At 45.2% G+C, this 26,564-nt stretch overlaps 1 protein-coding gene across 1 annotated transcript; it reads left to right on the top strand.

Annotated features, from left to right (window-relative positions):
- Positions 1-6,930: 6,930 nt before the first annotated feature.
- On the top strand, positions 6,931-12,524 carry LOC124041685 (spermatogenesis-associated protein 2-like). Its single transcript, XM_046359558.1, has 3 exons — positions 6,931-7,108; positions 9,301-10,147; positions 10,323-12,524. The coding sequence occupies exons 2-3, from the start codon at positions 9,812-9,814 to the stop codon at positions 11,661-11,663; spliced, it is 1,677 nt and encodes a 558-aa protein (XP_046215514.1). The 5' UTR covers positions 6,931-7,108; positions 9,301-9,811; the 3' UTR covers positions 11,664-12,524.
- Positions 12,525-26,564: the final 14,040 nt, after the last annotated feature.

Here is a 26,564-nt window from a genome sequence, read left to right as displayed (position 1 = left end):
CGGCAGACTCAACAGCCTTGGTTTCTCAAATGACTGCCTTGCCTGATCCACCAACTACTTCTCTGATAGAGTTCAGTGTGTCAAATCGGAGGGCCTATTGTCCGGACCTCTGGCAGTCTCTATGGGGGTGCCACAGAGTTCAATTCTCGACCCGACTCTCTTCTCTGTATACATCAATGATGTTGCTCTTGCTCCGGGTGATTCCCTAATCCACTTCTACGCAGACAACACCATTCTGTATACTTCTGGCTCTTATTTGGACACTGTGCTAACTAACCTCCAGACGAGCTTCAATGCCATACAACTCTCCTTCCTTGGCCTCCAACTGCTCTTAAATGCAAGTAAAACTAAATGCATGCTCTTCAACCGATCGCTGCCTGCACCTGCCCACCTGTCCAACATCACTACTCTCGACGGTTCTGACCTAGAATATGTGGACAACTACAAATACCTAGGTGTCTGTTTAGACTGTAAACTCTCCTTCCAGACCCACATTAAGCATCTCCAATCCAAAATTAAATATAGAATTGGCTTTCGCAACAAAGCATCCTTCACTTATGCTTCATCACTTATATTTCCCTCACCAACTTTAAACATCAGCTACCTGAGCAGCTAACCGATCACTGCAGCTGTACATAGTCCATATGTAAATAGCCCACCCACGGCTCTTTTGCACACCAGTATCTCTACTTGCACATCATCATCTGCTCATTTATCACTCTTGTTTTAATCTGTGAATCTGCTAAATTAAGTCGCTCTGGATAAGAGCGTCTGCTAAATGACTTAAATGTAATGTAAATTGTAATTCTTCGTTACTATGGCCTAAATATGGCCTACCATTCCTTTTGCACACACTGTACATAGACTGTACATAGACTTCCTTTTTTCTACTGTGTGATTGACTTGTTTGTGTTATTGGCTTGTTTGTTTACTCCATGTGTAACTATGTGTTGTTGTCTGTGTCACACTGCATTGCTTTATCTTGGCCAGGTCACAGTTGCAAATGAGAACTTGTTCTCAACTAGCCTACCTGGTTAAATAAAGGTGAAATAAATGTTTTTTTTTAATAAACACTGCTTTGCTTTACCTTGGCCAGGTCGCAGTTGTAAATGAGAACTTGTTCTCAACTGGCCTACCTGGTTAAATAAAGGTGAAATATATATATATATATATTTAAATGATCACATTCCCGCACTGACTGACTGGGTGGAGGCTCATTGATTTAACGTTACGTTAGCCTACATGCTACGCTCGTAAAGTAATAAATTATTTAGCTGTCAGCTATATTTGCCATGACTTACCATTCTTTGTGCAGCTTCAAATGTCGAACAAAGTTGGAAATTGTTTCGCCTCCGTCTGTAATTTTCTTCCCGCATGTTTTGCAAGTTGCAATCCGTTTTTTGTTGATACAACGTTGTCTTTATATCCAAAAATAATAATTTTGGATATCATCTTTCCAAGGGCTCCATCTGAGTTCACCTGCCGACATTCCTCGTCACTGCCACTCCAACTTTTTCGCACAATTTGACTGGCTGAATGAAGAGTTGATGCGCTGCACACTTTTTAATAGCATGATTTTTTATATTTGGGCTTGGGGAGGGTATCAAGTCTGGTCGAGTCATAAGGCTCAAGTCCAAGTCAAGTCACGAGTCATCGGTGTCAAAGTCGAGTTGCAAGTCATCATATTTGTGACTCGAGTCCACACCTCTGCCAATATACCACGGTTTAGGACTGGCCATATACCACCTCCCCCCTCCCCCGTTTTACTGAGTGACTTTCACTTTTACATGAGTCAATTTCTATTAAGATAACTTGACTTATACTCAAGAATGACAATTCGGTACTTTTTCCACCACTGTAAAAACGTTGATCATAAAAATGTGCATTACCGTAGTTTCCGGACTATAAGCCGCTACTTTATTCCCAATGACCTGACTAATTTATGGATTTTTCCCGCTTTCACAAGATTCATGTAGCCAAAAAACTGAGCACCGTCACAGAGCGCGCTCAAACTGCCCATCATTCTGATTACGGTAGTAATTTTGTAACCCTCATCATGGCAAAGACACGGAGAAATGCATATGATGCAGCTGTCAAGTTGAAGGCGATCGATTTGGAAGTTGGAAAAGGAAATAGAGCTGCTGCACGGGAGCTTGGCCTTAATGATTTGATGATAAGACGTTGGAAACAGCATCGTGAGGAACTGACTCAGTGCAAAAAGACAACAAAAGCTTTCAGAGGGAAGAAAAGCAGATGGCCCAAAGTATTTGCAGCCACTCGACATCAGTGTAAATCGTGCATTTAAGGTGGCGCTCCGTGTTCAGTGGGAGGCTTGGATGACAAGTGGGGAGAAATCCTTCACTAAAACGGGCCGCATGCGAAGAGCAACTTATGGTCAAGTCTGCCAGTGGGTGGTGACAGCGTGGAGCATTGTCAAAAAACCCACTATCATCAACGGGTTTCGAAAGGCTGGACTGCTGCGTGTTGAAGGGGCAGGATGAGCTCAGCGGGGAATTTGCCTCCGGATGAAAGTGAGGGGAGTGACAATGAAAATGATCCAACATCGGATGAAGCAATTCTGAGGCTATTCAAACTCCGACACCGAAGGAGATGACTTCAGTGGTTTCAGTGCACAGGAGGAGGAAGATAGTGACCAATGACTTTCTTGGTAGGCTTCTGTTTAATTTTTGTTCCAAGCCGTGTTTCGTTAAAGCCTATTTATTTTTGTTACAAGCCGTGTTTCGTTGAAAGGCCTATTTATTTTTGTTACAAGCCGTGTTTCGTTTAAAGGCTGTGTAAAGTTCATTTGTTTCAATGTACCGGTAGGCACCTGCGGCTTATAGACATGTGCGGTTTATTTATTTTTAATAATTCAGTGGGTGCGGTTTATATTCAGGTGCGCTTAATAGTCCAGAAATTACGATACATACATTAAACTATTGTAGCCATTCAAAGTATTTACATGGAAAGAGGAAGCTACAGACATTTAAACCTAGCTTCACTGGTAGCTCACTAGTGGCCCCTCAGCAAAAAGTAATGACAAATGCATGATGTTGGAACGGATGCAATGATAGTATCCTCACAAAACATGGATACATATAGCACATAACATAGGTATGTGCAAAACATAACATTGATTCTACAAAGTAGCCACTCTTTGCCTTGATGACAGCTTTGCACACTCTTGGAATTATCTCAACCACCTTCACCTGGAATGCTTTCTCAACAGTCATGAAGGAGTTCCCACATATGCTGAGCACTTGTTGGCTGCTTTTCCTTCACTCTGTGGTCCAACTCATCCCAAACCATCTCCATTCAGTTGAGGTCGGGTGATTGTGGCGACCAGGTCAAATCAATCAATCAAATGTATTTATGAAGCCCTTCTTACACCAGCCGATGTCACAAAGTGCTTTACATAAACCCAGCATAAAACCCCAAACAGCAAGCAATGCAGATGTAGAAAAATGTGGCGAGGAAAAGCTCCCTAGAAAGGCAGGAACCTGGGAAGAAACCTAGAGAGGAACCAGGCTCTGAAGGGTGGCCAGTCCTCTTCTGGCTGTGCCAGATGGATATTATAACAGTACATGGCCAATATGTTCAAACGTTCATAGATGACCAGCAGGGTCAATAATAATAATAATCACAGTGGTTGTAGAGGGGGCAACAGGTCAGCACCTCAGGAGAAAATGTAATTTAGCTTTTCATAGGCGATCATTCAGAGTTAGAGACAGCAGGTGCGATAGAGAGAGTCGAAAACAGCAAGCCCGGGACAAGGTAGCACATCCAGTGAACAGGTCAGCGTTCCATAGCCACAGGCAGAACAGTTGAAACTGGAGCAGCAGCAGGTGGACTGGGGTGGACTGGAGACAGCAAGGAGTCATCCGGCCAGGTAGTCCTAAGGCATGGTCCTAGGGCTCAGGTCCTCCGAGAGAAGAGAGAAAGAGAGACAGTTAGAGGGAGCACACTTAAATTCACACAGGACACCGGATAAATTCTACTTGAATTGAAGTAACAATAAGAAATACTCCAGATATAACAGACTGATCCTAGCCCCCCGACACAAACTATTGCAGCATAAATACTGGCTGAGATAGGAGGGGTCGGAAGACACTGTGGCCCAGTCCGACAATACCCCCGGACAGGGCCAAATAGCAAGGATATAACCCCACCCACTTTGCCAAAGCACAGCCCCCACACTACTAGAGGGATATCTTCAAACCACCAATGTGGTACCCTGAGACAAGGCTGAGTATAGCCCACGAAGATCTCCCCCACGGCATCTCACTCACAGCACTCCATCCACCTTCTTGGTCAAATAGCCCTTAGAATGCCAATAGTGTTCAAAGCTGTCATCAAGGCAAAGGGTGGCTATTTTGAAGAATCTCAAATCTATTTTGCTGTGTTAAACACTTTTTTGGTTACTACATGATTCTATATGTGTTATTTCATAGTTTTGATGTCATCACTATTATTCTACAATGTAGAAAATAGTAAAAATGAAAACCCTTGAATGAGTAGGTGTGTATATCATTTTTTCATTACCCAACACTCATTAAAACCAACCACCTTATTCTACTACTTTAACCCTATCTGATCCTACCCAACGCCCACGAGCTGAGAGGACGGGACACTACTGTTAACTGCAATTTCCTGAATTTTCTTACGACCAGAACAAAACTACTTATTTCACTTAACTAAAGATTGAACTAAATGGTATTTCTTTAAAAATAGGGACCTGGCTGACATGGATTGGTTCCTCACCTTATTCTCCTTGTATCCATGGTTGTTGGTAATTTACCAGGTAGCAAGAATCAAAACATATACAAGGACTGAAGCGTCCTTACTCAACTAGAGAAACAGTTTTTTTCTTTGAAAGGATAGTCCTGTCTGACATAAAAATGCATTAAGGGGAAAGGATCCAAAGACACAGAGGCTGATTAACTTTCTGCACATCTCCTTATTTACCATGCTGGCTGCCATGGTTAACACAAACGCAGGACATTCAATCCTACTTGAATTCAAGTAGCAATAAGTATGCCTACCTCTCAGGGAGGTCAAACAGGTATGTGTGTGTGTGTCTTAGTCAGATTATCCCGTGTCCACAGCAACACTAATAATTATTATCTGCCCCCAGTGAATGTGGTTTACTGTGGTCTTAGCCATGCTCTCACTAACCCTCATATTATGTCTTTCTCCCCTCCCAGGTGGCCTGAGGCTCTTGGACTGTGACTGAGGACACCCTGGCCTGACACCTGGATGTGCCTGACCCACTCCCCACACACCCAGAAACTTGGGTTTCATTACTGACCATGTGACTGAGGACACCCTGGCCTGACACCTGGATGTGCCTGACCCACTCCCCACACACCCAGAAACTTGGGTTTCATTACTTACCATGTGACTGAGGACACCCTGGCCTGACACCTGGATGTGCCTGACCCACTCCCCACACCCAGAAACTTGGGTTTCATTACTGACCATGTGACTGAGGACACCCTGGCCTGACACCTGGATGTGCCTGACCCACTCCCCACACACCCAGAAACTTGGGTTTCATTACTGACCATGTGACTGAGGACACCCTGGCCTGACACCTGGATGTGCCTGACCCACTCCCCACACACCCAGAAACTTGGGTTTCATTACTGACCATGTGACTGAGGACACCCTGGCCTGACACCTGGATGTACCTGACCCACTCCCCACACACCCAGAAACTTGGGTTTCATTACTGACCATGTGACTGAGGACACCCTGGCCTGACCCACTCCCCACACACCCAGAAACTTGGATTTCATTACTTACCATATGACTTTATTAAAAGCCATCTAGCCATAGGATCTTGAAGTGTGAGTTCTTTCTCTATGGTCATTATGGATATTGTCTGAGCCTGCTGGCCACTGATACTGGTATTATTGAAATGGTGGATAAAGGAAGACTATGCTTTCATTTTCAATTCAAACACAATGAAGACATTGTTAGATTGCTTTTATACTGCCTATCTCTCCATCTCTCTCACAAATCAAATACAGATTTGTTCAAACTGGATGTGTGACTTCTTTTCCCAATGATTTCCTAAGGCCTATTCCATACCAACGCTAGATGAGCCTGAATGGACACAACACCACACACAACCACAATGCACCTAATTAATCTCACTGGTACATGATATGTTCAGTCTGTTGAATATTTCATTCATGACAATATGGATTATATCTCTATTTGAGTTATATATGAGTTTCTGTTGTGATCACAATAACATCCTAACAATTCAATAAAGAGTCCCACAGTCAGGCAGACAAATCTGAATGTTCTTTCATAAAGTGACAACAATTAGTTTCCCTGTCTGATATGGCTTCTACTTAGAGATACTATCCGAGTAAATTAATAGACGACATTCACTGCTATAAACCTTTCTCCAATATAATCGGATAATTTACACAGACCCACTGCGGAACTTCGTGTGAAAAGGCGTTCCATGGTCAGTTTTGCCAACGAGCTCAATGTTTTCCAAAAACAGATGATCCCAATAATTTAGGTAGCCTAATAAACGTTACTCCCCCTGGCATGTTATATTGCGACCTGTCTGTGACTCGTTGTTTCCCTGTTTACTACTCAAAGAGATTTTACTTATTAAGTCGAAGACGAAATTTACTGCTATACACTGGTCTCAAATATATTAGCATAAGTATGCTATACATAACCATGGCGGACCCACTGTAAAATGAGTCTTTTTTCTGTTATTGCTTGTTTCAACAGACTCAAACCCATCCTCTGCCTCCCTCAGTCTTTTCAACCTCCTCTCTCTTTCCCTCCAATCCTCCCCCTTCTGAAAAGGTTCAACTTTTCCCAGCCTAAATGATTTCTTAGCCTCCTCGAGAGACAGCCCTGTACTCCCTCCTCTTTAAAGTGGAGCCTCACCCACAGCAATCAACCCGTCTTTTATCCCGGGCGAGTGGCCGTTCTACCGTCGTCTCCAGGCGCGTTCCTGAGCAGGGCCAAGCCCCTCTCCGGAGAGTGCCCGTGCGCCAGCTGATCCGGATGAACTGTCACAACCGGGAGCCTGCGCACTGAGGCCACGGGGATTTCCAGCAGTACAGCGGAAAAGGTAAGATGCTGAATGTCCGTGGCGTCTCTCACTCTGATGAAACAGGTTTTACAACAGCAGAACATGAAACATGCATAGCTCGCCTTTGACGCGTCTGTCTGGACATGTATGAAGGGCCCAGAGATGTCCGTTCTCTGTGCGGCTGGGGACCATCAAACAGTTCCTAGCTAACGGTAGTTAGCTCCTGTGGCTAACGCCCATTAGCACCACAGCAACTGGCTTGTACATGACACTTCCACTGCGTACCCAGCTGATCATTGTTAACGTTGCAAGGCGTTATTGTTCAATTCGATGTATAATAACGTTTTAGTCGTGGTTAACTGGTGGGAACAACGCAGGCTAACATAGTCGGCAAGCTAACCCAGGTGGTTGTGTGTTTTCAGATGCTAACTAGTTAGCTAGCTTGCTAAGCGGAGTACTAGAAGTTCGTCCCTTGCGCAGCTGGTCCTTTTTGCCTTCAATTTCGGTCACCAAATAGCTTAGCCAGGTCAAACACATTATCACTAATATTAAATCATAGCACGTTTTTTGGGTTCATTCAGTGGTTTCATGTGAAATAATTATCTATGAAGTACCATTTTTATATTCCTAGAACACAAGTTGAAAATGATACTGTTTCTGCTTCCTGTTGTTTATTTTTTTAAATATAATTTATAGTAGTGAGTGTCGAAACAACGGTTTTAAATGTCCCAATTCACAATCTTTATTCTGAAATATGTTGTGTTATGTTGAAGACTAATGTATAAAAGATACTCCCTATAAACACCTGTCACACTTGTGTTCAGATGACTTGTATTTTGCCAAATTAGTACCTTTTAAACTGCTCATGCAGTTTAACATTTACCAAGTGGTACTCCAGACTGAAATTGACTAGGTTGTTCTACTATCAATTGCACACACATATTAATCACTCATGTCAAGAATGTATGGAAATCAATGGAACTGGGATAATTGGCTGCTGCTATGTGCCATTTGCACTCTTCTAAAAAAAAAAAAACACACAACACACTTGGGTATACTACCTGTCGATAGATTAGAACATTTATCAACTAATCTCCTTGTGGGACAATGTTTATGGTAGATGGCCAATACTAAACAAGGCAGTAGCAGTGATTTGCTGATTCCCTTTTCAATTCAAATATAGCCATTGCTTAGTTATGCCTTTCTATTTTGAAATTGTTTCATGTTGATCATTTTATTTACAGCGATCTCGATGAAAGGAATTGCAGATTTAGCAAGTGCTGGGATGATACAAGTATTGTGAAAGTAGTTAGTATCATGGGAAGGAAACACAAGGCATATTTAATTTCTTTAGGAAAACTGCCCTAATGTTGGAAACTAACGTCATTATGTTGTCATCCAGAGTCACATGTATTTATTTTCCAAGCTATAGCGCACAACATTTTACATACAGCGGGCTTTTTTACAGGACAAAGAGTTTGGTCTGCTTTGTTTTCATTTTTGGCCTGGAGTTTTTGGGGGGATGGGGGAAAACTCTGGACTTCATTGCCCTAGAATTTGCCAGAATATTTGCAGCCCTGTAGTTAGCTAAACCTTACACTGACGCAAACACTAATTTGAATGTCAAAAGGATATTGCTGTGAAATGCAGATTTGAGATTAAATTACATTTTTAGGTCAGACTGCATGGTAAAACATTGTCAATTATATTTCTCTATTTTGAAATCCATACAATTGTGCAGGTAATATAGGTAACTTCAGAGCTTGCTATATTCATGAATCAGCATACCATGTAGCCATCTGCATTTTGAGCTGTTACTTTTTCTGTTGATCATTCATGCAAAGTGGATGTGAGTGCAGTTTTTTGCTAAATGGTTAGCTAGCTATTTAGTGCACTGTGGGGCAAAACATCCATCCGTGCTACACTGCACATTTAGTGTCAGTAACAGAGGGGGTGTGTCACTCACTAGGATACATATTCCCTTCCCCTCAATCACGCACACACACACTGAGATCGATGTTCTCTACCCCCTTTGTTTCAATGGGCCATTTAGCATGTTTGGAACATATTTGGCTGCTTCTGTGTCACCTGATGTCAGCATTGCATGAATGCAGAGAAAGAAGGGAAGCGTCCCAAGCTCAATACGTCATCTTTATTGGCACAGTGAAGTGTGTGTGGTGTGGGCATGTGTGTTTAATATCCTACCGCATATCCCTCTTTTGTCGTTGCAGCTTGGAGTTAAAAAAAATGCACAGCATCATGATCGTGACCTTCTCTGCCTGGTGACCTTGAATTCACTACTTTTGACAGGGCAGAGGCTAGAGCTCGGGATGCAACTCAGGACCACCAAACTGTGAACCACCTGCCCCCTCTGACCTTATTTTAGTTCCCACATTTTCCCTGGAGAGCTCACATAGACTGCTAATAAAATTACCAGAGATGCCCCAAAGCAGAGGGTGGTCTTACAGGCAAAAGCCTAACCACCCCAATTACCCTAAACCAGGAAGCAGTTAAGTTCAATACTACTACCGATCCCCTTTCGTCTTTAGAATGGTGACGGCTTCCTGATTGAGGCCAGAGGCATTTTCTAGTGCATTTCTCAAAATCCTCAGCGGAGTCTATTTGTGTGCATGTCCTGAGATGGCGGCAGAGAGGGGCTGCTGAGTGTCGTCCCGGTCCTTGGCATGAGAGAGGGAGTGAGAGAGGAGTGTCACGGCTGAGCAGTTCACCGCTGCGCCGCCAATGGATGCTAAACTGCAAGAGGACCTGTTCCGGAGGTACGTGGCATGCCTGGAGAGGCGGCTGGAGGACCGAGGGGGGAATGCGGGCCCTGGGAAAGGCACATCACAGAGGGGCAGCGAGGCCCTACTCTCCACGGCCACAGCCCTGCTGGGGGCCTACCAGCCAGACCCGGGCCAGAGGTTCCGCATGGTGCGCTTCTATGAGGTGGTGGAGAATGCCATGCGCTGCCTGAGAGGCTGCAGTCTGCGTGGCCTGGAGAGAGCCTTCCTCACCCTGGAGACGGTCTGCACCAACCTGCTGCTCTTCCCCTGGAAGAAAGAGTTCCGCTGCATCAAGGTACCATCATCTAAAGCTTCTTGAATGGACATGTTTTCTCTCATCTGACTGTTCTGATGGCAGGATTGTTGTCCTATATTAATATGGTTCCTGAGGTTAAACATTGTATTGCATTTCAATGAATTTGCTGGAACAGTCCTTAATAATTGTGTCCTCCTTTGTCTCCCCCTTCTAGACTTTCACAGGCCCGTATGTCTACCACCTTCAGGCTGTCTTGTGTGACGCCGATCTCCGTTCCCTCCTGCGTTCCATGGGCTACTCCCATGAACACGAGCTCCAGTTCCATGTCCGGGACCACCCTGGTGGCCCGGCCCACCTCCGGCAGCTAGCCTTCGAGCTCTTCCTGGCCCAGGCAGAGTGTCGTCTCCTTGGGGAGGTGGTGGCTCTGGCCCGGGGCTCAGCCTCTGAGCTGGAGGCCCTGGAGCAACGGAGGGGCTGTCGGGACGACGCAGCCGGCTGTGCCGAGGTCCTTCGGCGGCGGGACAGCCTCGGGGCTGACATGGCCCGGCTCTCTGTGCGACCAGTGGACATAGGTCACCCTCACCATCTGAGGAGAGGGGGAAGGCCGTCCAAGTCAGTGGATGTGACGGATGGAGCTGGGCATTGGCACACAGCCAGTAAGCCTGTCCTGAAAGCCTCTCTGAGCCTTAGGAAGGAACCTCTGTTTGTGGATGCAGAGGAGGACATGAAGGATGAGATCATCAGGCCCAGCACCTCCATATCCATGTTTTCTGTGGCTGCCCAGCCTTCTTACAGCCCCTTGGCTGACTTCTTCCCTATCCAATCACCGCCCTCTGTTGATGCCTACTCCTCCTACCACCTTTCCTCATTGGATGAGATTGATCTGTACACAGAGAGGGGTGGGCCTGGGGTTGGAGGTCGACAGACGCCTTCCAGACCTTCATCCAGGGAACCCTGGGATGCCAGGGATGGCTGGGCGTTCAAAGCCCATGGCGGACTCTCTTCTCTGGGGGTGAAGTGTCAGGGTTGTGGCCTGGGCTGCTCCAGCCTGGCCTCCTGCCCTAGGTGTGACATGATCCTGTGCCCGGCCTGTCGCGACATCGACCCCTCCCCCTGTTGTGGCCTGCAGGAGTACCCAACCCCCAAATCACCCCGCCCCATGGATGGCTACCTCCCCGTCAAGGAGAAGCTGTCAGTATACTCCAACACCCACTCTCCCCACCCCCATATGCACCCTCATCCCCTCACCCTCACCCAACAGCACACCCACCCCCACCCCCAGATGGTAGAGAAACCCCTTATGGCCACCAAGCTGTTTCCCAGCAAGTCGGTAGCCAATGCTGACCGAGCAAGTCTGGGGGGGTCGCGGTGCGGGTTCTGTAACAAGCCGGGGGCGTCTCACACCTGTGTGAACTGCTCCAAGGTATCGTGTGACTCGTGCATGAGCCTGTACGGCAAAGACTTGTGCACACGTAAAAACCCCCAGCACAGCTTTGTCCCCAACCATCAGCTCAACTTTAAGTCTGGAACCATATCACACCTGGTGTACCGATGAGCAGGGAGTGAACTCTCTCACTTTCCTCTCTCTCCCTTCCCTTGTACCCTTGCACTCTCCCCTGCCCTTTCTTTCCTCCCCTCCCTCATATCATCTCTATCAGATGTATACCTCTGGAATACATACATTACACATGTTAATAGGGAGTCCTCTCTCTGCCTTGTAAAAGATCATGCTTTTTTTAAAACTGGTTCCTCCTCTTCCTTACTGCTCCACCCCCTCTAGCTTAGTCATGTGACGTCGTAGGGCTTCCCAATCCCTTAAATCTATTCCTCCTTCAAACAAAAACGCGCCAGACGGCTCGAAGGAAAGCCGCCCAAACAAAACACAAGCTGACATAACTTGTCAGCCGAGGAGACTCCGTTAGATGTGTCGTACAGAAGACTTCTGAAACTGGATTGTGTGCACTGATGAACTTTTTAACCTTGAAAACCAATAGGAAAGAACACTGAACTTACACTGGAATTAAATAGTATATATTTTCAATGGTTCATTCCGTAGATCAATGTAAGACTGTTAGTTGGGTGGTGAGAGGCTGAAGTGAACATTTGGTGTGGGGGTTGATGCTTTAAAGGGATATTTTGAGACAGACTACCATGGTAACTGACCACTATTTAAAGAACAATCACTTGTACATTTACCCTTAAATATTTAAAGTGTATGGCTGAGGTTTACATGCTGCTGTGGAAATTGGAGATGTTTTGTTGTATCAGTTTATCATATCACTTACATTTTCACAACACACCTAAATTCTCAATCTCATTGCTATCATGCTGATATGTCACCCAGCTTCTTGGAGGTGGCTGTTGTTTTGACTAATCCAATAAACTGGAGGACCCTAAGAAATTAAGTCTAAAGCCAGTGGCAGTCCCGAAAATATATATGAACTTCACTCTTTGCTACACTGGCATTTAGACACTACAGGGAGAAGTTTCTGTTTATGACGGGAGAAGTTTCTGTTTATGACCGGGAGAAGTTTCTGTTTATGACGGGAGAAGTTTCTGTTTATGACCGGGAGAAGTTTCTGTTTATGACCGGGAGAAGTTTCTGTTTATGACAGCTTACCCAGATGGTAATTCTCCCAACTGATCTTCAGTTAGTGTTTTACAACCTGTTCCTTCTCCTATTTACAGTGGGGTTTGAAATGATTGACACCCTTGATAAAGATAAGCAAAATAAATCAAATACTGAGCTATACTGTATGCTGAAAAGAATGTGCTAAGAATACCTATTTTCATGTCAATTAACTAATGTAAACACTTGGAGTTTACTGAATGACATTGGCATTTGGATTGTAGCTGCTGCTTTGGTCAGAGGTGAAAATAAATGTCTTTGGCCATGCACACCAGTGGTGGGTTTGGCGTTGAAATGAGAATACAGAAAATAACCCCATTCCTACTGTAAAATATGGTGGTGGATCTTTGATGTTATGGGGCTATTTGGCTTCCACTTGTCCTGGGGCCCTTAAGGTGGGGGTGGCAGGTAGCCTAGTGGTTAGAGCATTGGACTAGAAGCCGGAAGCATTTCACTACACTCGCATTAACATCTTCTAACCATGTGTATGTGACCAATAAAATTTGATTCAGAAGGTTGCAAGATCAAATCCTCGAGCTGACAAGGTAAAAATCTGTCGCTCTTCCCTTGAACGAGGCAGTCAACCCACTGTTCTTAGGCCATCGTTGTAAATACGAATTTGTTCTTAACTGACTTGCCTAGTTAAATAAAAAGGTCAACAGTATCATGAACTTTCAGCAAGACAATAATCCCAAGTACACATCAAAATTCACAAAAATTGTTAATTGGCAAAATCAACAATTTGCAATGGCAATCTGTCTCAGGACTTCTATCCAATTGAAAACCTGTGGTTTGTTTGAATTGAAGAGGAACGTCCATAAACACAGACAAAGGATTCTGTATAGAGGAATGGTCTATCATCCCTTTGAACGTGTTCTCCCACTCATGAAACATTTTGGGGATTTTTATTTCTCTAAACAGTTATATTAGTATAAAATATAAATTCCCATTTGTTTTTGTAGCATAAAATATTGCTCAGTATTTTAATTGATTTAATACATTTTTGCTAATCTTTGTAAAGGGTGTACATTGGGGTAAAATACTCTATACCCTGACCCACAGTTCAGTCCATTTACTTAATATGGGCAAGCAGGAGCTGCAGGGGTGATTTAGACTCTGCTAAACATAGGTCTGTCTACCTGTGGGCAAACGTCATGACACTTCACACTTACAAAGTTAAACGTTCTGGCCATGCTGAAATCCTTACACATAGGTCTACTTGTGGGCAATGACACTTCACACATACAAAGTCAAATGTTCAGGCCATGCTGAAATCCTTCTGTGGTGAGTGATGAAGAACACAGGACTGTAAAATTCCCAGTTTAATAAAGAGACTTGTGGATAAGGTTCTGAGTTAGAAAAATACACAACACACGAAAAGGGAAGTGTGTTGTTTCTGACTGATGAACCCAATTGACCCCTGCTGCCTTACATTATCCTTTCAACAACCGCTCTAGCTAGAGAAGGGTGATTTTGTCAGCGTCTATGCACTAGCGTCTATGCACTATTGGGGCGGCAGGTAGCCAAGTGGTTAGAGCGTTAATGTACAGTGTTGTAAAAACAAATGCAGTAAGCAACATGTCAGGATACTAGGCTCATCCTACTGTGGTGACGCCTAATGTGCCATCTAATGTGCAATTGTGTTATTTCCCACCATACGTTCATTTTGGTGAAGTGCGTCCCCCTCAGATGATTATCAGCTTCTGTGAGACACGTGGATCTCAAAAGACGACGACTCTTCCTCGTGCGCAGCGAATTCAACTTGATTAAAAGAAGAAATGAGTATGACATCCCGGCATTTAAAGTATACTAAATTTCAGCTCTGAATTTCAGATCCCCAATGGAGTCAGTTTTAAAAAGGCCAACTGAAATCCTTTCCTCAATGATGTACTGTAATTGCTTGTTCTATAACTTGGTGAAAGCTATATAGAGGAATGCATTACATTAGTCATTACCTCAAGGAAGTGTGCTACTGCATTTTTTGGAACTTGGTTGAAATGTCTTTCTAGTGGCCTTAAGGAGCAGTGCAATTCACTTTTGACCTCTTCTCCTCGTTCATCTAGTGATGTTTCCGAACAGGCCAAAGAGATGGCCTAATGGATATGTTCCAATAATTAAATGTTCTTCTTTCCAGGAGCTCTTTCACCGGTGCATCTATTGTCGTTCTTTTAACGCAACGTAACGTAAACAACACTGCTAGCTAGCCTGCTAGCCCCCGAATAGCAACACTGCAGAAACTATTACACTCAACGGAACGACTTGATTAGTGTAGTGTCAACAACGCACCCACTGCCAGCTGGCCTACTTCAGCAGTACTGTATCATTTTAATCATTTTAGTCAATAAGATTCTTGCTACGTAGCTTAACTTTCTGAACATTCGAGACGTGTAGTCCACTTGTCATTCCAATCTCCTTTGCATTAGCGTAGCCTCTTCTGTAGCCTGTCAACTATGTGTCGGTTTATCCCTGTTCTCTCCTCTCTGCACAGACCATACAAACGCTCCTCACCGCGTGGCCGCGGCCACCCTACTCTGGTGGTCCCAGCGCGCACGACCCACGTGGAGTTCCAGGTCTCCGGTAGCCTCTGGAACTGCCAATCTGCGGTCAACAAGGCAGAGTTCATCTCAGCCCATGCCTCCCTCCAGTCCCTCGACTTCTTGGCCCTGACGGAAACATGGATCACCACAGACAACACTGCTACTCCTACTGCTCTCTCTTCGTCCGCCCACGTGTTCTCGCACACCCCGAGAGCGTCTGGTCAGCGGGGTGGTGGCACCGGGATCCTCATCTCTCCCAAGTGGTCATTCTCTCTTTCTCCCCTTACCCATCTGTCTATCGCCTCCTTTGAATTCCATGCTGTCACAGTCACTAGCCCTTTCAAGCTTAACATCCTTATCATTTATCGCCCTCCAGGTTCCCTCGGAGAGTTCATCAATGAGCTTGATGCCTTGATAAGCTCCTTTCCTGAGGACGGCTCACCTCTCACAGTTCTGGGCGACTTTAACCTCCCCACGTCTACCTTTGACTCTTTCCTCTCTGCCTCCTTCTTTCCACTCCTCTCCTCTTTTGACCTCACCCTCTCACCTTCCCCCTACTCACAAGGCAGGCAATACGCTCGACCTCATCTTTACTAGATGCTGTTCTTCCACTAACCTCATTGCAACTCCCCTCCAAGTCTCCGACCACTGCCTTGTATCCTTTTCCCTCTCGCTCTCATCCAACACCTCCCACACTGCCCCTACTCGGATGGTATCGCGCCGTCCCAACCTTCGCTCTCTCTCCCCCGCTACTCTCTCCTCTTCCATCCTATCATCTCTTCCCTCCGCTCAAACCTTCTCCCACCTATCTCCTGATTCTGCCTCCTCAACCCTCCTCTCCTCCCTCTCTGCATCCCTTGACTCTCTATGTCCCCTATCCTCCAGGCCGGCTCGGTCCTCCCCTCCCGCTCCGTGGCTCGATGACTCATTGCGAGCTCACAGAACAGGGCTCCGGGCAGCCGAGCGGAAATGGAGGAAAACTCGCCTCCCTGCGGACCTGGCATCCTTTCACTCCCTCCTCTCTACATTTTCCTCCTCTGTCTCTGCTGCTAAAGCCACTTTCTACCACGCTAAATTCCAAGCTTCTGCCTCTAACCCTAGGAAGCTCTTTGCCACCTTCTCCTCCCTCCTGAATCCTCCGCCCCCCCCCCCTCCCTCTCTGCAGATGACTTCGTCAACCATTTTGAAAAGAAGGTCGACGACATCCGATCCTCGTTTGCTAAGTCAAACGACACCGCTGGTTCTGCTCACACTGCCCTACCCTATGCTCTGACCTCTTTCTCCCCTCTCTCTCCAGATGAAATCTCGCGTCTTGTGACGGCCGGCCGCCCAACAACCTGCCCGCTTGACCCTATCCCCTCCTCTCTTCTCCAGACCATTTCCGGAGACCTTCTCCCTTACCTCACCTCGCTCATCAACTCATCCCTGACCGTTGGCTACGTCCCTTCCGTCTTCAAGAGAGCGAGAGTTGCACCCCTTCTGAAAAAACCTACACTCGATCCCTCCGATGTCAACAATTACAGACCAGTATCCCTTCTTTCTTTTCTCTCCAAAACTCTTGAACGTGCCGTCCTTGGCCAGCTCTCCCGCTATCTCTCTCTGAATGACCTTCTTGATCCAAATCAGTCAGGTTTCAAGACTAGTCATTCAACTGAGACTGCTCTCCTCTGTATCACGGAGGCGCTCCGCACTGCTAAAGCTAACTCTCTCTCCTCTGCTCTCATCCTTCTAGATCTATCGGCTGCCTTCGATACTGTGAACCATCAGATCCTCCTCTCCACCCTCTCCGAGTTGGGCATCTCCGGCGCGGCCCACGCTTGGATTGCGTCCTACCTGACAGGTCGCTCCTACCAGGTGGCGTGGCGAGAATCTGTCTCCTCACCACGCGCTCTCACCACTGGTGTCCCCCAGGGCTCTGTTCTTGGCCCTCTCCTATTCTCGCTATACACCAAGTCACTTGGCTCTGTCATAACCTCACATGGTCTCTCTTATCATTGCTATGCAGACGACACACAATTAATCTTCTCCTTTCCCCCTTCTGATGACCAGGTGGCGAATCGCATCTCTGCATGTCTGGCAGACATATCAGTGTGGATGACGGATCACCACCTCAAGCTGAACCTCGGCAAGACGGAGCTGCTCTTCCTCCCGGGGAAGGACTGCCCGTTCCATGATCTCGCCATCACGGTTGACAACTCCACTGTGTCCTCCTCCCAGAGCGCCAAGAACCTTGGCGTGATCCTGGACAACACCCTGTCGTTCTCAACTAACATCAAGGCGGTGGCCCGTTCCTGTAGGTTCATGCTCTACAACATCCGCAGAGTACGACCCTGCCTCACACAGGAAGCGGCGCAGGTCCTAATCCAGGCACTTGTCATCTCCCGTCTGGATTACTGCAACTCGCTGTTGGCTGGGCTCCCTGCCTGTGCCATTAAACCCCTTCAACTCATCCAGAACGCCGCAGCCCGTCTGGTGTTCAACCTTCCCAAGTTCTCTCACGTCACCCCGCTCCTCCGTTCTCTCCACTGGCTTCCAGTTGAAGCTCGCATCCGCTACAAGACCATGGTGCTTGCCTACGGAGCTGTGAGGGGAACGGCACCTCAGTACCTCCAGGCTCTGATCAGGCCCTACACCCAAACAAGGGCACTGCGTTCATCCACCTCTGGCCTGCTCGCCTCCCTACCACTGAGGAAGTACAGCTCCCGCTCAGCCCAGTCAAAACTGTTCGCTGCCCTGGCCCCCCCAATGGTGGAACAAACTCCCTCACGACGCCAGGACAGCGGAGTCAATCACCACCTTCCGGAGACACCTGAAACCCCACCTCTTTAAGGAATACCTAGGATAGGTTAAGTAATCCCTCTCACCCCACCCCCCCCCTAAGTTTTAGATGCACTATTGTTAAGTGACTGTCCCACTGGATGTCATAAGGTGAATGCACCAATTTGTAAGTCGCTCTGGATAAGAGCGTCTGCTAAATGACTTAAATGTAATGTAAATGTGATGTCTAGTTGGCTCTCACCTCCCACTGAGTGTGTTTCTGTCACAGACACAGCTTCTGTGCAGAGTATCATATCTTTCCAATGTCTGGCTAGAAACATGGTTAGAAACATGTTAACATCTCAGGAACCAATAGGACACCATTAAAATCTCTGCAGAATCTGTACTGAATATGCATGAAAGAAACATCCATTGTCTTCACAGACCAAAAGGAACACAGAGAGAAGAGGCCATTGGGCATAACCTCTATATTCTAGCCAGTAGAGAAATAAAAACAAATGACGAACTAGTAGTCACAGCAAGCCCATGACAAAATGTCATTGAGCAGCTTTGATGCCGCCAATTTGATTCGCTGTCATTTGTATATATTTTTTCACACATGAAACTTCCTATGTGACAGAGAAATCAATCATCCCTTTTCTCTCTTTGTGGTTATCTTACCAGTATGAAAAGTGGTGGTGTTGCCCCGACCCACAAATCCTCTCCTCACCCGGCATGCTCTGTAGACCCAACCCGGAACCCTAACTTTACCTCCCCCCCCCCCCCCCCCCCCCCCCCCCCACCCGTTGACACTGAGGAGCATCGCAGAATATCTGTGTAGAGGGATTCAATCCCCACTATCCCTACACGGCCATACAGGGGGAGAGGAGGGGGAAAATAGCCAACATTGTAAATTGGAATCGGAGGTTTACATACACCTTAGCCCAATACATTTAAACTTAGTTTTTCACAATTCCTGACATTTAATCCTAGTAAAAATTCCCTGTCTTCCGTCAGTTAGGATCACCACTTTTAGTTTAAGAATGTGAAATGTCAGAATAATAGAGAATTATATATTTCAGCTTTTATTTATTTATTTCTTCACATTCCCAGTGGGTCAGAAGTTTACATACATTCCATTAGTATTTGGTAGCATTGCCTTTAAATTGTTGAATTTGGGTCAAACGTTTCGGGCAGCCTTACACAAGCTTCCCACAATAAGTTGGGTGAATTTTGGCTAATTCCTCCTGACAGAGCTGGTGTAACTGAGTCAGGTTTGTAGGCCTCTGCTCGCACATGCTTTTTCAGTTCTGCCCACAAATTTTCTATAGGATTGAGGTCAGGGCTTTGATGGCCACTCCAAAACCTTGACTTTGTGGTCCTTAAGCCATTTTGCCACAACTTTGGAAGTATGCTTGGGGTCATTGTCCATTTGGAAGACCCCACAACATGAGGCTGCCAACCCTCGTGCTTCACGGTTGGGAGGGTGTTTTTCGGCTTGCAAGCCTCTCCTTTTTCCTCCAAACATAATGATGATCATTATGGCCAAACAGTTATATTTTTGTTTCATCAGACCAGAGGACATTTCTCCAAAAAGTACAATCTTTGTCCCCATGTTCAGTTGCAAACCGTAGTCTGTTTTTTTTATGGCAGTTTTAGAGTAGTGGCTTCTTCCTTGCTGAGCAGCCTTTCAGGTTATGTTGATATAGGACTCGTTTTACTGTGGATATAGATTCTTTTGTACCTGTTTTCTCCAGCATCTTCACAAGGTCCTTTGCTGCTGTTCTGGGATTGATTTGCACTTTTCCCATCGAATTATGTTCATCATCTCTAGGAGGCAGAACGCGTCTCCATCCTGAGCGGTATGATGGCTTCGTGGTCCCATGGTGTTTATAGTTGCGTACTATTGTTTGTACAGATGAACGTGGTACCTTCAGGCATTTGGAAATTGCTCCCAAGGATGAACCAGACTTGTGGAGGTCTACAATTAGTTTTTCTGGGGTCTTGTCTGATTTTCTTTTGATTTTCCCATTATGTCAAGCAAAGAGACACTGAGTTTGAAGGTAGGCCTTGAAATACATCCACAGATGCAGCTCCAATTGACTCAAATAATGTCAATTAGCCTATCAGAAGCTTCTAAAGTAAAAAAAAAATTTAAAGGCACAGTCAACTTGCTGTATGTAAACTTCTGCCCCATTGGAATTGTGAAATAATCTGTCTGTAAACAATTGTTGGAGAAATGACTTGTCATGAACAAAGTAGATGTCCTAACCGACTTGCCAAATCTATAGTTTAACAATACATGTGTGGAGTGGTTGAAAAACAAGTTTTAATGGCTCCAACCTAAGTGTATGTAAACATCCGACTTCAACTAGATTGTGTGTGAACTCAGCAAAAAAAGAAACGTCCCTTTTTCAGGCCCGTCTCTTTTTCAGGCCCGTCTCTTTCAAAGATAATTAGTAAAAATCCAAATAACTAAACAGATCTTCATTGTAAAGCGTTTAAACACTGTTTCCCATGCTTGTTCAATGAACCATAAACATTTAATGAACATGCAACTGTGGAACGGTCGTTAAAACACTAACAGCTTACAGACGGTAAGCAATTAAGGTCACAGTTATGAAAGGTTAGGACACTAGAGGCCTTTCTACTGACTCTGTAAAGCACCAAAAGAAAGATGCTCGGGGTCCCTGCTCATCTGCGTGAACGTGCCTTGGTATGCTGCAAGGAGGCATGAGGACTGCAGATGTGGCCAGGGCAATACATTGCAATGTCCTTACTGTGAGACTTCTAAGACAGAGCTACAGGGAGTCAGGATGGACAGCTGATCGTCCTCGCAGTCGCAGACCATGTGTAACAACACCTGCACAGGATCGGTACATTCGAACATCACACCTGCGGGACAGGTACAGGATGGCAACATCAATTACCCTAGTTACGCAAGGAATGCACAATTCCTCCATCAGTGCTCAGACTGTCCGCAATAGGCTGAGAGAGGCTGGACTGAGGTCTTGTAGGCCTGTTGTAAGGCAGACCCTCACCAGACAACACCGGCAACAAAGTCGCCTATGGGCAACCACCGTCGCTGGACCAGACAGGACTGGCAAAACATGAATTGCAATTCATTGCAAAGTCCCTCTTTGCCATGCAAACGATCTGAATCCCCAAAAACCATTTCCACTGCATTTCAGCCCTGAAGAGAGATCACTCTGTCATGCTGATTGAGTTTGAAAAACAGACTGGAAGCTTCAAAAGGAGGGTGGTGCTTGGAATCATTGTTCTTCCTCTGTCAATCATGGTTACCTGCAAGGAAACAAATGCCATCGTCATTGCTTTGCACAAAAAGGGCTTCACAGGCAAGGATATTGCTGCCAGTAAGATTGCACCTAAATCAAACATTTATCGTATCATCAAGAACTTCATGGATAGCGTTTAAATTGTTGTGAAGAAGGCTTCAGGGCGCCCGAGAAAGTCCAGCACGGGCCAGGACCGTCTCCTAAAGTTGATTCAGCTGCGGGATCGGGGCACCACCAGTACAGAGCTTGCTCAGGAATGGCAGCAGGCAGGTGTGAGTGTATCTGCACGCACAGTGAGGCGAAGACTTTTGGAGGATGGCCCGGTGTCAAGAATGGCAGCAAAGAAGTCACTTCTCTCCGGGAAAAACATCAGGGACAGACTGATATTCTGCAAAAGGTACAGAGATTGGACTGCTGAGGACTGGGGTAAAGTCATTTTCTCTGATGAATCCCCTTTCCGACTGTTTGGGGCAGCCGGAAAAAAGCTTGTCCGGAGAAGACAAGGTGAGCGCTACCATCAGTCCTGTGTCATGCCAACAGTAAAGCATCCTGAGACCATTCATGTGTGGGGTTGCTTCTCAGCCAAGGGAGTGGGCTCACTCACAATTTTGCCTAAGAACACAGCCATGAATAAACAATGGTACCAACACATCCTCCGAGAGCATCTACTCCCAACCATCCAGGAACAGTTTGGTGACGAACAATACCTTTTCCAGCATGATGGAGCACCTTGCCATAAGGCAAAAATGTTAACTAAGTGGCTCGAGGAACAAAACTTCAATATTTTGGGTCCATGGCCAGGAAACTCCCCCAGAATTTAATCCCATTGAGAATTTGTGGTCAATCCTCAAGAGGCGGGTGGACATAACCCCCCCCCAAATTCTGACAAACTCCAAGCATTCATTTTGGAAGAATGGGCAGCCATCAAGTCAGGATGTGGCCCAGAAGTTAATTGACAGCATGCCAGGGTGGATTGCAGAGGCTTTGAAAAAGAAGGGTCAACACTGCAAATATTGACTCTTGCGTCAACTTCATGTACAGTGAGGGAACAAAGTATTTGATCCCCTGCTGATTTTGTATGTTTTCCCACTGACAAAGAAATGATCAGTCTAATTTTAATGGTAGGTTTATTTGAACACTGAGAGACAGAATAACAACAACAAAATCCTGGAAAACGCATGTCCAAAATGTTATAAATTGATTTGCATTTTAATAAGGGAGATAAGTATTTGACCCCCTCTCAATCAGAAATATTTTTGACTCCCATGTGTATTTTATACAGGTAACAAACTGAGATTAGGAGCACACTCTTAAAGGGAGTGCTCCTAATCTCAGTTTGTTACCTGTATAAAAGACACCTGTCCACAGAAGCAATCAATCAGATTCGAAACTCTCCACCATGGCCAAGACCAAAGAGCTCTCCAAGGATGTCAGGGACAAGATTGTAGACCCACAGAAGGCTGTAATGGGCTACAATACCATCGGCAAGCAGTTTGGTGAGAAGGTGACAACAGTTGGTGCGATTATTCGCAAATGGAAGAAGCACAAAATAACTCTCAATCTCCCTCGGCCAGGGGCTCCATGCAAGATCTCACCTCATGGAGTTGCAATGATCACGAGAACGGTGAGGAGTTAGCCCAGAACTACACTGGAGGATCTTGTCCATGATCTCAAAGCAGCTGGGACCATAGTCACCAAGAAAACAATGGGTAACTTACTACGCCGTGAAGGACTGAAATCCTGCATTGCCTGCAAGGTCCCCCTGCTCAAGAAAGCACATATACATGCCCGTCTGAATTTTGCCAATGAACATCTGAATCATTCAGAGGACAACTGGGGGAAAGTGTTGTGGTCAGATGAGACCAAAATGGAGCTCTTTGGCATCAACTCAATTTGCCGTGTTTGGTGGAGGAGGAATGCTGCCTTTGACCCCAAGAACACCATCCTCACCGTCAAACATGGAGGTGGAAACATTATGGGGGTGTTTTTCTGCTAAGGGGACAGGACAACTTCACCGCATCAAAGGGACGATGGACGGGGCCATGTACCGTCAAATCTTGGGTGAGAACCTCCTTCCCTCAGCCAGGGCATTAAATGGTTTGTGGATGGGTATTCCAGCATGACAATGACCCAAAACACACGGCCAAGGCAACAAAGTAGTGGCTCAAGGTACTGGAGTGGCCTAAACAGTCTCCAGATCTTAATCCCATAGAAAATCTGTGGAGGGAGCTGAAGATTCGAGTTGCCAAACGTCAGCCTCGAAACCTTAATGACTTGGAGAACATCTGCAAAGAGGAGTGGGCCAAAATCCCTCCTGAGATGTGTGCAAACCTGGTGGCCAACTACAAGAAACGTCTGACCTCAGTACTTGGTGGCAAAACCCTTGTTGGCAATCACAAAGTCATGTTTGGCAGAGGGGTAAAATACTTATTCCCTCCATTAAAATGCAAATCAATTTATAACATTTTTGACATTTGACATTTTTTTTCTGGATTTTGTTGTTGTTCATTAAATGATAGACTGATCATTTCATGGTCAGTGGGCAAACGTACAAAATCAGGAGGGGATCAAATTATTTTTTCCCCCTCACTAAAAGCCTTTGACATGAAACACTTATAATTATACTATAGTACTCTATAGTAACATCGGACAAAAAAATCTAAAGACACTGAAGCAGCAAACTTTGAACATTTATATTGGGTTCCTTCTCAAAACTTTTGGCCACGACTGTAGAGAGGGATTTATTTTAGCTTTAATTTCTTTCATCACATTTCCAGTGGGTCAGAAGTTTACATACACTCAATTAGTATTTGGTTGCATTGCCTTTAAATGGTTTAATTGGGACACATTTTTCGGGTAGCCTTCCATAACCTTCCCACAATAAGTTGGGTGAATTTTGTTTGGCCCATTGCTCTTGACAGAGCTGGTGTAACTGAGTCAGGTTTGTAGGCCTTGCTCGCACACGCTTTTCCAGTTCTGCCCACACATTTTCTATGGGATTGAGGTCAGGACTTTGATGGCCACTCCAATACCTTGACTTTGTTGTCCTTAAGCCATTTTACCACAACTTTGGAAGTATGCTTGGGGTCATTGTCCATTTTGGAAGACCCATTTGAGACCAAGCTTTAACTTCAAGACTGATGTCTTGATGTTGCTTGAATATATCCACATAATTGTCCATCCTCATGATGCCATCTATTTTGTGAAGTGCACTTGTCCCTCCTGCAGCAAAGCACCCTCACAACATGATGCTGCCACCCCCGTGGTTCACGGTTGGGATGGTGTTCATCGGCTTGCAAGCCTCGCCCTTTTTCCTCCAAACATAACTATGGTCATTATGGCCAAACAATTCTATTTTTGTTTCATCAGACCAGAGGACATTTCTCCAAAAAGTATGATCTTTGTCCCCATGTGCAATTGCAAACCTTAGTCTGGTGTTTTGATGGCGGTTTTGGAGCAGTGGCTTCTTCCTTGCTGAGCGGCCTTTCACTGTGGATATTGATACGTTTGTACCTGTTTCCTCCAGCATCTTCACAAGGTCATTTGCTGTTGTTCTTGGATTGATTTGCACTTTTCGCACCAAAGTACGTTCATCTCTAGGAGACAGAACGCGTCTCCTTCCTGAGTGGTATGACGGCTGCGTGGTCCCATAGTGTGTATACATGCGTACTATTGTTTGTACAGATGAATGTGGTACCTTCAGGCATTTGGAAATTGTTTCCAAGGATGAACCAGACTTGTGGAGGTCTACAATTTGTTTTTCTGAGGTCTTGGCTGATTTCTTTTGATTTTCACATGATGTCAAGCAAAGAGGCACTGAGTTTGAAGGTAGGCCTTGAAATACATCCACAGGTACACCTCCAATTGACTCAAATAATGTCAATTAGCCTATCAGAAGCTATCAGAAGCTTCTAAGGCCATGACATAATTTTCTGGAATTTTCCAAGCTGTTTAAAGGCACAGTCAACTTAGTGTATGTAAACTTCTGACCCACTGGAATTGTGATACAGTGAAAAATAAGTTAAATAATCTGTCTGTAAATAATTGTTGGAAAAATTACTTGTCATGCACAAAGTAGATGTCCTAACCGACAAAACTATAGTTTGTTAACAAGAAAGTGGTTGAAAAACGAGTTTTAATGACTCCAACCTAAGTGTATGTAAACTTCCAACTTCAACTGTATGTTTTCATGGAAAACAAGTACATTTCTAAGTGGCTCCAAACTTTTGAACGGTAGTGTGTATGTGTGTGTGTATATATGCGCACACAGTACCAGTAAACATTTTGGACATAACTACTCATTCAAGGGTTTTTCTTTATTTTTTACTATTTTCTCCATTGTAGAATAATAGTGAAGACAACAAAACTATGAAATTACACATAGAATCATGTTGTAACCAATATCGTTTTAAACAAATCAAAATATATTTTATATTTGAGATTCTTCAAAGTAGCCACCCTTTGCCTTTGACAGCTTTACACACTTGGCATTCTCTCAACCAGCTTCATGAGGTAGTCACCTGAAATGCATTTCATTGAACAGGTGTGCCTTATTTAAAGTTAATTTGTGGAATTTCTTTCCTTCTTAATGTGTTTGAAGCAATCAGTTGTGTTGTGACAAGGTAGGGGTGGTTTACAGAAGATAGCCCTATTTGGTAAAATACCAAGTCCATATTTGGTCAAAAACCGCTCAAATAAGCAAAAAGAAATGACAGTCCATTACTTTAAGACATGAAGTTCAGTCAATTCGGAGAATTTCAAGAACTTTGAAAGTTTCTTCAAGTGCAGTCACAAATACCATGAAGCGCTATGATGAAACTGGCTCTCATGAGGACCGCCACAGGAAAGGAAGCTGCAGAGGATAAGTTCATTAGAGTTACCAGCATCAGAAATTGCAGCCCAATTACATGCTCACAGAGTTCAAGAAACAGACACATCTCAACATCAACTGATCAGAGGAGACTGTGTGAATCAGGCCTTCATGGTCGAATTGCTGCAAATAAACCACTACTAAAGGACACCAATTAGAAGAAGAGACTTGCTTGGGCCAAGGAACATGAGCAACGGACATTTAGACTGGTGGAAATGTGTACTTTGGTCTGATGAGGTTCATTTTACATTTTTGGTTCCAACCGCTGTGTCTTTGTGAGAAGCAAAATAGGTGAACGGATGATCTCTGCATGTGTGGTTCCCACCGTGAAGCATGGAGGAGGTGTGATGTTGTGGGGATGCTTTGC

This window comes from Oncorhynchus gorbuscha, linkage group LG08, assembly GCF_021184085.1.
Source record: "Oncorhynchus gorbuscha isolate QuinsamMale2020 ecotype Even-year linkage group LG08, OgorEven_v1.0, whole genome shotgun sequence".
In the NCBI taxonomy this organism is placed as follows: Eukaryota; Metazoa; Chordata; class Actinopteri; order Salmoniformes; family Salmonidae; genus Oncorhynchus; species Oncorhynchus gorbuscha.
This window is presented reverse-complemented; position numbering and strand designations above follow the sequence as displayed.